A 12,251-nucleotide genomic window follows, 5' to 3' on the forward strand; every position below is an offset into this window, starting at 1 on the left:
TCCCATTCACTGCAATGCACAAAGTAGTAATTTGTTAATGCTTTTACACTTTCTCGTTTAATGTTCGATGGTTAAAGGTTGAGTAATAATCTCACTTCCTTGTACCCAGTTAAAAAAAAATAATAATTATTGCGTTCATAGAGAAGGGCTTTCACTGATTGTTTACAGTTTAATGGAAGTTACTCCCATATATATATATATATATATATATATATATATATTTTTTTTTTTTTTTTTATTATTATTATTTAATATTTTTACAATATCCACATCAATCAAACAACCAATGTGTTGCACACAAATCAAAATGAATGAAATGAAAAAATATAAAACAATCTGCTGTAATTGGGCTCTGGCATTGTTATCTTAGAGACGAGATATGTTGAGCTTTTGTAAACATGACAGTAGAAACATGCAAACACACGCACACATACACACACACGGCACATGCATTTTTACCACACCTGCTTACTTGATGAAGGATGCACATATGGTCCACCACCCATCTCTCTCCTAGTGCTGCTGAACTCAGTTGCCTCCACTGTGTGCCTTCCCAGAATGCACTGCTTTGACACTTCAGCACACTTCAGAATTTGTCACTGCTTTCACAGTCCCTTTGCACCAAACAAGAACATATTTTTAGCCTCTATGCTGCCTTGTGTGCCCCTCCTGAGTCTCATTTTCAAACCCAGAACAGAAACTTTTTTTTTGCTTATAATTTTAGCATCTAAATTTGATTGACGTTCTTAGCTTTTTTGTTTACTTGTCTCAACACATTTACACAATATATTGGCAAGATGGATATGCAACTTTGATTGCGTACTTATGAATGCTACATGACAATGCCTGTTTAAGCCACATCAGAACCTTAAAATATACTTGTTACAACTGCAAGAGCTGCAAAGTGTCCATTTAGCATTTTAGCCATTTAAAAACCTAGTATAGACATTTTTACTGTTCAAAGTGGGAAAAAAATATATTATTCCAATATTGGCCTATTGAGTACAATTAATACAGATGAGATGATTATAAAAAAATTATTTTGGCCAATATCGATACAGCCACAATATATTCTAATCCAAAGGATAAGTTTGTTAATTAAAATTAAATACACTAACAAATTCATTTATATATGCTTTTCTCAAATAGGAAAAGGGGACCTGATCGGCTCGGACTCGCTGACAAAAGAGCAGGTGATCAAGACCAACGCAAACGTGAAAGCTCTGACATATTGCGACCTGCAGTACATCAGCCTGAAAGGACTGCGAGAGGTGCTGCGCCTCTATCCTGAATACGCCCAGAAATTTGTCAGCGAAATTCAGCATGATCTCACCTATAACCTGCGGGAGGGCAGTGGAGCTGACGTGAGTGATGCTTGCAAGCACACATGACGGTATATGGGGAAAAGAGCAACAATCTTTCGATTCTACATATATGACTGTAAAGGTCAAGGAGTGTGTGCATACAATAGAGCTTTTTTTAGCCTGAATCATGTGCATGAGGGACTGAGGCAATTACCTTGAAAGTGCAGGTCAGGAGTCGATACATCGCCTCGGATTGGATTATCAATATTGTACGGTTGTGCTGTGGAGCTGATATGAGTCCTATAAATAGTGCATCATTCAAATAGACAAACATAATACAGTCACCTCTGTGAACATGTATTATGGTTCATATTCTATGCTGTATCAATTTTGCTTCAGATTTTTATCATAAAATAGAAACACGTTATCTATAATAAGTATAATATATATACTTATTATATATCTATAATATAGAGCTATAAATAGGGGTGTATAAATTAATAATTGTCATCATTTACTCACCTTCCAAAATTGTCTAATACAGAATATAAAACATTTTTAGAAAGGTTTTTTTTTTTTTTTTTTTTGTCCATACAATGGAAATCAGTGGTAACCATAACAGTTTGGTTACGGATACAGTATTTCTCAAAATTGCTTTCTGCAAAAGACAGAGTAATAGAGGTTTGGAACGACATGAGGTTAAGAAAAGGATAATACAAATTTCATATTTGGGTGAACGATTCTTTAAATTTAGATGGTATATCTCAAATAAACTGGTCTTGGAGGAATTTGATGAGAAATGTTTGAGTTCATAATGTGATCTCTGCCTTTTGATTGCAGAATTTGGTATCTTGACAAATTTGAGCAGTTTGAGACTATTTCTTATAGATTTCTAGAGAAAAATTCAAGATTGTTGTTTTTTTGTCTCTGGATAACAAAATCTGATAAGCAAGAGACTTCTTACATTAGAAGTGTTTTTCTTACATTAGAGAATATAATTCCATTGCTGATAAATATTAAGGTGACGCTCATGAACAGACAATTTTGCTAAATGACAGAACTGTCTCTCTTGTTTCTGTACTCCTGTATTTGGTGTTGTTTGATAAACACCATAGCGAATACAAAAATCTCAATGGCTGTTTCATAGTGTAAATACTGTTTGACTTCTCCATGACAATTGAATTAGAAAGAGAAAGTTGCGCATTTTAAACATTACAATCCTCATGATAACATTCGTTAACTTTACAATAAGTAAACCCACTTCACCAGCTAATTACTCCCCGACAGTGATGCCATAGAAATATACAGACGGACCGCAAAAATGGAAGTTCAAAGACACTATTCTAAAGATGGCTGCACGCTTGTTTCTCTAGCGCTTAAGGTCTATAAGCATCACCTACAATCAGAGACTAAATTAGCATGTTCATTCAGACCGCCTTTTATGCATTGTTCTGAACAGAAAAATCTCATGCAAAAATCTGAATTTTCAGGCAGAACATTTGTGTTGGTGTGAACAAGTCATTTATGAAAAACAAAGAAAAGAAATATGAATAAAAACGCAAAAAAAAAAATCTGCCCACTTCCACAAGCCCAGTTGACCGTAGTGATTTTGTGCATGTAGTGTGCAGAGTTACTCAATGAATTCATGAGCCGTGACCTACAGACTGGAGGTATGTGTGTGTAACGCTGCATTACCCACATCCACAACCAGCAGAATACAAAATGGTTCCCCATCTGCTGTCTTTGGCATCTCTCCTTTCTTTGGCACATTCTTTAAGTCAGTGTCCTTTCCCTGACTTGGATAAAGCCACTACCCCCCTCATCTTCAGGATGCACATGTATTGCCTGTGCACGAGACCCCTCTCATGCGCCCTCACACACACACGCACGTTTTCCCAGCCTTGAGTGTAACTTGCAAGGACAGGAATAGCAGCAGGCTGCGGTTTGGAGTGTGTGCTGATACTAAGAATAGCACAGAGGGAAGGCGGGGACTCCATGTTGGCTGGGTCCCCCACGCCTCGAGCTAAGATTGGATCGTGGCAGATAAAAATAGCTCTGAAGCGAGAGGCACGGGGCGGGGGGAGAGGTGCCTCATTTCTCTCCTTTTCACTTTTTCCTGCAGTGCTGCTTCTGCAAGGTGTCACATGTAGAAAGATATTGCTGTGTTTGAGGAGAGAAAGAGGGAGATCAAGTAAGAAAGAAAAGAGAAATTCATTACTGTTGGTTGGTGGAGTGGCCAGTAAACATAGGCTACTGTATAAAAGATACTTCAACCTTACCTCAAATGACCTACCTCAAATTGTGCGGGTTGTTGACAAGAGGTGTTCGGTCGGATATACAATTTTCACCAAGCAATATCAAGGGACTTGTTTGACCTGAAAGACCACCGACAACACCTTAGCAGCTGCATAACAATGCGCTAAATGCTTCTCAGAAAACGCTAGCAACCGCATAGGTGACTTTCGCATATGCAGTCACTTCATTTCCATCAGAAAATGTAAAAATCAAGTTTGTTTGTGCCATGACATGTAACGGATCAGCATCGATGCTCATTTCACATGTGTGCAACCCCAGAACGCACACAGAATACCAATGATCACACTCTCACACATACATTTCCACAATTGCAGAGCTGGTGAGAATAGAAGTGATAATTGGGGAAGCATCCCTATTACTATCTCTGTGTGTGCTTGTTCTTTTAGGCTATATATGGTTTATGAGGACACAAATGTGTATCATCATGACGTGTATTACAATATAAACATGGTTTCATAGCTTAAAAAAAAAAATATATATATATATATTTCTGTGATGGGTAGGTTTAGTGTAGGGGATTGAATATGCAGTTTGTACAGTATAAAAACCATTACCCCTATGGAGAGTCCCCATGAACCACATACTGTATATAAGTGTGTGTGCAGTAGGGCTTTGGAGGAGAAAGGTAATGCATTCTTTCCTCTCACTCTGGTTATACTTAGCCGTGATTGACTGAATTTGGTGACTCGAGGGACATGGAAATGCCTAATTATAAACACCTTCTCCTTCTGTCTCCCCGGAGAAGGGGAGGGAAAGAAAGTGAAAACTTCTGTAGAAACCAATTTAACCATCTTACACACATGCACACAGACTCCTCTTGTGCCACTGGGGTCTGTGTTACTAAGATTGGAAGGAGATGGCTAAAAATAAATTCTGCTTTAGGTGGGGTGTGGGACTGCAGACGGAGCGCGGGGGTGGAGATCATGAGAGGAACGGGGAAAAAACAAGATGCGAAGAGAGAGAGGCAGGGTGCGGAGAACGGGAGGGGGGTTGCAGATAAAGATGGAGAGATTTCAGTCAAAGTGAATGGGGGAGAACAAACAGAGGGATGGGAAGAAAGGGACCGGGGAGATGAATGGAACCATGTTAATTTGAATTAAGATAAGCTTGAATTTTGTTATTTTTCAGCCTCTTTCCTCCCTGGATATGTGATGAAGTAGTTAGCAATACAGGAATGAGGACTGTGTGTGTTGCCATCCAATAGCGAAGGACGGTGATTGACACAATCTTTTATGTGTTTTGACAAAACAAAAATAAACAGTACCGCCTCCCCTCTCTGCAACCTCTTTTGCGGTGCCGCAGGATACCGCTGCTTGCAGACATTCTAAGAACATGCAGTGCTGAGAGAGTTTAACAACGAAGAAATCGATTTTCTTTTTCTTTCGAGAAATTTCAGCTTCTATAAAGAAGAATGTTTTTCTGGGAGGAAACCAATTGAGGTTCCTTAATCTAGCACAATGGAAAAATATGCAGAGAGTTGAGCTAGAGGTTGAGAAACATGTAAGAGAGGGAGAGAAGGACAAGAATAATCAACAGGCTGTGTTATTCTGCCACGCACTGGTCATGACTCTTTACTACCCATTTGAAAATCATTTTTATAATTACATGCTATTGAGGACCAAGACTAGTTTTACTAAAAATAAATCATTCTTTAATAACTAGATTTGACTATTCAAATGAAAATATTAGTGCTTGCAAAGCAGCAGTAGAATGGTGTTAATGTTGGAGGTAACAGGTTCAACACAATGGCACAGCATCATGGCAGTGTAAAAGTGATTTATATATGGCTAAATAGATAGTAAGATCACAGTTTAGTGTGCAAATACATGCAAGAGAGAGGGCCAATCACTATTCGGTATGCAAATATTACAGTGACAGTGTTTTACATTTTGTTAATGTGAGACTAAGAATGGACGTTTTTTAAACTGTAATATACACTACCGTTCATGTTTTTGAAAGAAATCTTATGCTCACCCAGGCTGCATTTGTTTAATCGAAAGCAGTAATTGCCTTCCTTTGAATTACTTTGATTCCTGCGTATAATTTATTCCTGTGTTGGCAAAGCTGAATCTTCAGCAGTCATTACTATAGTCTTCAGTGTCACATGATCCTTCAGAAATCATGCTAATATATTGATTTGCATTCATTTGAAACAGAAACTTTTTAAAACATCATGTGGCCCAGACCAACACAGATTGGAACATAAATACAGTGCTGCCTCATAAATACTAAAATAAAGTGCTATCACCCAATCTCTAATCATTAAACACTTCTGTTGGTCAAAGATGTGTATCCACTCCATTATATAGACAACAGCATTATTAATCCTGGTCTGTCTCTCTCAGCTGGACTGGGAAAGCAACGGCGGTCTGGTGAAGAAACTTCCTGCTATCCGTGAGGACGAGGAGAATGATGAAGAGCAGAACTCAGTGTCAAGAGCCCCACGGTCTCCTCTTCGCCTGACCCGGGGCCTCAACTCCCCACTGCGATCGCCACTCCTCACCCCTCGCCCCTTCCGCCCTCCATCAGACCACACGCGACCCGCCACCCTCCAGATACCTGTGGTCAGTTTCAGCAGTGCCCCTCCAGAACTCAGCCCCAGGTACACATCTACATCTCACATCACATCCTCAAAGAGCTGTTGCCCTCTGGTGGCTCTCATAAGAACTTTATATATTCATAATTTAGAAGAAGTTTCCAGTTACCATGGCAACCAGTTTTGGTGGAATCGCTGCTTGCTCTAGTGATTAGCTCTTCCATTTCACACTAAGAAATCAAAGCTTATCCAAAGCTGCAATTTAGTGAGCTGGAACCAAAGGAATCCATTTCTATATAGGCATTTTATATTCCATTTTATATGTAGACATTGATATGATAATGCATTTAACCAAACTGCTTAAATCTCTTGCCAGTCCTGGATCTGCTGCACATGAACAACAGTGGATTTTTCTAATATCTCTGCAGGTTTGTGGACGGCATAGAGACAGAAAGCAATTCCAGCTCAACACAAAGGTTTGAGTTCGGTCCCAGCCTACCTCAGAGCGGCCCCCCGTCCCCTTCCCCAGGTACAAACACATCTACAAGACAGAATGCGATTTCTGGAAGGAAATATTGTGTAGTGATATTTCCAAAAATAGACTGTCTTGCACAGTCAGACTCATTCTGCAGCTTATTCTGGCCAAGAACCGCCCACTTAGACAGGAAGGGACCATCTGACCAATATGTGAAGTTGCCAACTATTTTTTAACTGTTTTTTTTAACACATCCACAGGGGTGGTACATCTGAAATTGGATATAAACCTCAAAGCAAAGCAGGATATTTTGTTGCACATGCCCAGGGATATATATCAGCTATTAATTCTTACTCAGAATCCATTGTAACAGCATGGGAAATTTACAAACAACTTGAATTCTGGTGCACCCTGACTCAGGCCCTGTTTACACCTGGTGTTTTAATCCGTCTCTTTTGTCCACTGTCAACCACTTCTGTCCTGATTTCTTCAAGGGGAGGGTCTATGGGCAGGTAAATGTATGGGTTTTGGACAAATTTGGACAGGTTTTGGCTAATGGAAAAAATAAGCTCTCACAATTTACACATAAACGTGCCTGCTTTCGTTACTGCTCTGATAGCCACAAGACCACGCCGAACACAGTGTTAGAAATCAGGAATGTTTAGAGAACATTCTCAACGTTACTTGGTATGTTTTTATTGTCTTCAAACCAAACTTGGGTCTCCAGCCCACAAAGTTTAAATCCCATCTGGCTAGCGCGCTTCCCATAATGTTTACGCGTTAGATCAGTTGGCGGTCTTTTTTCTTGGCTGTTTGAAAACACTGGATCACATGAGCATCTACACTACGAAAGCAATCTGGTCGAATGCGTTTTCGACTACCTCTGGGAGTGGTCGAAAGTGGACAAGCTCCTGGAAACCTGTATTTAGCGTCGTCCACTTGTGATCCGATCGAACAAAACGCATCTTAATACCAGGTGTAAACAGGGCCTCAGAGAAATTACATAAAGCCAACCAATCAGATTGCAGATCTTACCTGTTTCGTGTGTAGTATGCGTGAGATGGTCAGAAAATGGTCCGTGTTACAGTGAACTTTTCTTCATGTATCCAATCCTCTCACTCTCTCATCTTAAAAAATGCTTAATCATTACAATAAACTCAATATATGAAACAATCTAAACTTACCCTGTTTTGTGTGTAGTGAACCAGGAGCAGCTGGAGACCAAGCAGAGCATCACCAAACTGAGCGAGGAGGTAATTGAATCAAGCACATTGAATCAAAATAAATATAAAACTTTTTTAAACATAAAAGATGTTTAAAATGATTGCACAGCTAGTAGAGAACAGCTCATTTGAATCAGAGTATTGGTCTGAGTAGTAGTCAGAGACCTGAAGAGACCACAGTGAGATATGAGAGACATGCAACTAGCAAGAAATTGTTGCGAATGACAGAATCAGAATCAGAATCTGTTGTTTAATGTAGTTTATTCTAACTGTTGGTGCATTAATATTGAACTGAACTGATGTGCGGGAAAAGCTTTGAATGAAGAACATCCAATCAGATTTTGTTGCCAGAACTCTCTCTTCCATTCTCACATTCCACTGATCTCATTCACAGATGACTAGTCTATCCCAGCAAGTCTCTCAGCTGAGCAAAGAGCTACAGGAAATGACACGTCTCCTCCGGCCCTTGCTTGTCATTGGATCTCAACCCCTCCTAACAGCCATCAGTCCAACGATATCTCCGTCTCCCAGCAGTAGCAGTGGTCCAACAATAAACACACCACCATCTCCTTCGCCCACAGCCCCACTGTCTGCACAACTCAGGCCTACATGCTTACTATTGGACAGCGCAGAAACTGGAAGCATTGGCTTGCCCAGCTGCCTCATACCCACCAGCCCACCTCAGAGACACCAAGCACATGCTCAGGTGTTTCCGGCTGGCTGTTTGAGGGGACCTTCCCTGCCAGTTCTCCTTTCTCCAGTGACAGCCCAAACAGAGGGGCCAGGCTGCCAGGTAGCTCCGACCCAGCCACCGCAGACCAGTCACCCCTCATCTCCATCTCTAACCTTTTCTTCCTCGCTTCCTTCTTTCCGCTCCCAGTCTACTTCCTGCTCTCCCTGCCAAGGGCCTCACCGACCTGCCAGTCACAGCAGAGGTTTGCTACCTAGACCCCCCTCACAGGACACCCCACCTCCACCACCCTCTCATTGCTCAGCACCACCCTCGATCAATAACTCCCCTGGCGACCACAGGCTGGGGATCAACCCATTTCCCTCGTCCCCTTCCTCTGCTGACACCGCTCCTCGGATTCAGCCACGGTCATGCACTCCTCCTTGTCCACACAACTCCCCACCCTTGCCTTGCTCCCTGGACTCCCTGCCAGAAACCCAGGCCTCTTTCGGCACTTCCTGGTCCCCACAGAACCCCAGGTCGGGACCTCCTCAGTTAGAGTTTGAGATGCAAGAGTGGGCAGCAGGAGAGAGGCCTACCACAGAGCATATCAGCTTCATAGATGAAGAGGGACCGCCACTGTGAGTGACTGAAACATAAATACTACAACTAGTGGACTTAGCAAATAATGGAGTGATGAACTGGGCCAACAGCAATTACCCCAACACACCTACATTCTGAATAACAGACAAAACTGATTGCTGTTTCTACAGGATGAATCTCGTAATTGGACACATTGTGGATCTGTCCCAAACCCTAGTGAGCTGCCTAGCTAGACAGCATTTTTAGCCATCATATGCATGACACTTTGTGCACCCTTTTCCAAATAGTAGACAGCTAAAATGATGTGGTCTTGTAAGGATTTTGGCCAAAATCTAAGTCACCATTGCATTTATGCATCATGGATAAGATATCTCAGAATGCATTGTAAATCAGTAAAAAAGTTTCATCCAGGATTGTCCCAATTGTTACATAAAACAAAACCACACAAGAGTTCATGTCATGGTGTAAATACCATACTTGCGAGATGACAACCCAGACGTTCTACTTGGAGCTATTCATGTCCTCGGACTCAAAATTATGTATTTCTACAATTTCTGCAATTATAAGGATTATTCAAAATAAATAAATAAACAAATAACTGCGCAAGTACATTTTTACTGCTGAAGCCACTGGCATTTTGAGTGTTTCCGCACGACGTTGCAGCGGTCATGTGGTACAAGTTGGAGCATTCAGAAAACTCTGTGAATTTTGTAATTATCAGGCCTGAGGACGTGAGCTCTTTATATGTAGACATCCCGCAATTATGGCATTTCATACATGGCAGGAACACATTTATTCACAGTTGGCTCCAACACAGTCTAAGTTTAACATGCTGCTAAGCTAATGCAAACTGAACTTTAACAATGAAAATTCCATCTAATTATATATATAAAAAAATTAGCCTAATACTGTGTACTATGTATTTTTACTAAGAGATTTGAGTCAGCAATTAGCATTAGCTTAGCAACATGATAACGTCTAAGTCTCTAGTGCGGTCAGGCTAAGAGACGAGCTGTTTTTCAGCAAGGATAGATGCTATCAATGAAAAATGTCAGAATACAGTGAGGCAGCTCACTATGATTTGAAACAGCACCTCAGTACTTGATACCAGCCAGTCACTCTCTTCTGAGCACAACTTCATGAAGTTTTTCTTCTAAAGGCTTTATAGGGCCTTCACAGGCACCAGACATCGCAGAGCATGGTGACCCAAACTGCGAGCATCCCGCTGCGGTCATAGTAACCTTGCTATGGGAATTTAATATAACATACGTGAAAGTGCACTGATGAACTTGCATGTCTGTGCACTAATCATGCACAGAATACAGGAATTGTCAGGTGGTGTTTCTTATCTCTGTATTACCAAAATAATGTTTTTACTCTAAGAATTTCCCACCTTATGAAACAAGTTTATATTTCAATTTTCAGACTTGGTAAATGAATGAAGCTGTCACATTATCACCATAATAATTCATTTGTTTCCTCCAGACTGTCTTAGGCCAGTTAACACATTCACTAGCCAGAACCATGAGTTGCATATTTAGTCAGAATGAAGACCTTGGGAAATGCTTTTCCTCCACTTCTGAAAAATGATCAAGTTTGGTCAGTTTATAGATTTCTTCAGTATATTCAGTCAAAACAAGTATGATTTAGAGTAAGCAGAAAGTGTAATACTTCGCTCACCCGCACATACAACCAGTGTCTAAAATTATGTGGTAATTGATTCATGCTATAAATATTTTTTTACCAGCCATATATTTTACACACACACACACACACACACACACACACACACACATATATTATATATATATATATATATATATATATATATAATTCTCTATCACAATGGATTTACCATTTGTCACTTGAATAGTTGGAGGAATTAGCGCAGGACATTGTTGTTCACAGCATCACAACTAAGCCAAACTCTCGTAAAACGCCACCCATCCCCACAAGAAAAAAACAAACAAACAAAAAAAACTTGCCTTTCTTGTTTCATTTCAGTGGTATATAAATGTCACAAGTGTGCCACCTCATTTCTGGAGCTATGACAATAAATAAATAAATAAAAATCTTTAGATGGTATATTTCCCATTTAGTTAAAAGTTCTATTTCTCACTTGCAATTCTAAAAAAAAAAAAAAAAAAAAAAAAAAATATCATTCTTGCATTGTAATTTACCCATGTATGTTAAAATTGCCAAAAGAATTACCAGCCATCTGGTCATTTCATTTACTTGCCAAAGCCAGTTTACTTACATTTGCACTTGGCAAGTGTTCATTTATGACCCAGTGAACAACCATGCAAAGCGTTATAGCATGTAATGGCCTAACAAATCATGTTCTATTGCCCAAGTTACTCCAATCTCCTTTAAAAAAGACAATAATCTCAATACCACAAACAGTAAACAGTAATTCTATTTAGCGGTCAGACGATGACAGGGGATGGCATGCCATACGCTGGGCAGCCCATGCAGGGTCCCGAGAGCTTGGCATGACACCTAACGACCTGAAATAAACATATACACTCAGCTTTAGCCATCCTGCCAGCGTGCCTTCTCATTATATATGAAAATAAATCTTATATCGCTCCCCATTTTTTAGTGTTCACAATATTTCTCAAAAGCTTTTGGTCGTGTATCAGTAAAAAGCACTGCACTTTTATTTCACTGATCTATTTATTTTATGATTTTATGTATGTATGTATGTATTTATCTACCTGCTATCCTGAGAAGAACCTCACAGATGATTCTTGCAGCTGGTGCCCATGGAAGCAGAAACACCATTAGTTTCTCAACACCATGTGATTCTGGATTCAGTTATGATCACCTCAGCATCTCTGATATCTAATGACCAGCAACAGACTGGCTTAAACCGAGCAGCCAGTGTTATTTCTTTCCACTAGTTGCTGTATAATTTGCCACATATCTTGGAAGCAGATGGACATCATCTAATTTTTATCAGTTTGCTGGTGCAATCGTGCGCGCCATCTGCCCATCCTGACTAACATGTGCGTGCTTGAATAGAGAAGGGTCACGTTGTTTATAAGACAATAGAATACTTTGGTTTCTATTTTCTGTACTTGGGTCAGGGGGTCTGAATATGGATAGTAGGAGCTTTGATGAA

General features: G+C 40.2%; 1 protein-coding gene across 1 annotated transcript in view; it reads left to right on the top strand.

Moving 5' to 3' along the window:
* Positions 1–9,702, top strand: part of kcnh3 (potassium voltage-gated channel, subfamily H (eag-related), member 3) — a 110,038-nt gene extending 100,336 nt beyond the window's left edge. The window contains exons 11-15 of the mRNA XM_079880383.1: positions 1,150–1,364; positions 5,966–6,222; positions 6,585–6,685; positions 7,832–7,884; positions 8,249–9,702. Coding sequence (XP_079736509.1) covers positions 1,150–1,364; positions 5,966–6,222; positions 6,585–6,685; positions 7,832–7,884; positions 8,249–9,169 — 1,547 coding nt within the window. The 3' untranslated portion in view covers positions 9,170–9,702. The remainder of the gene's footprint in view (positions 1–1,149; positions 1,365–5,965; positions 6,223–6,584; positions 6,686–7,831; positions 7,885–8,248) is intronic.
* Positions 9,703–12,251: the final 2,549 nt, after the last annotated feature.

Source organism: Squalius cephalus (assembly GCF_949319135.1).
Source record: "Squalius cephalus genome assembly, chromosome: 9".
NCBI lineage: Eukaryota > Metazoa > Chordata > Actinopteri > Cypriniformes > Leuciscidae > Squalius > Squalius cephalus.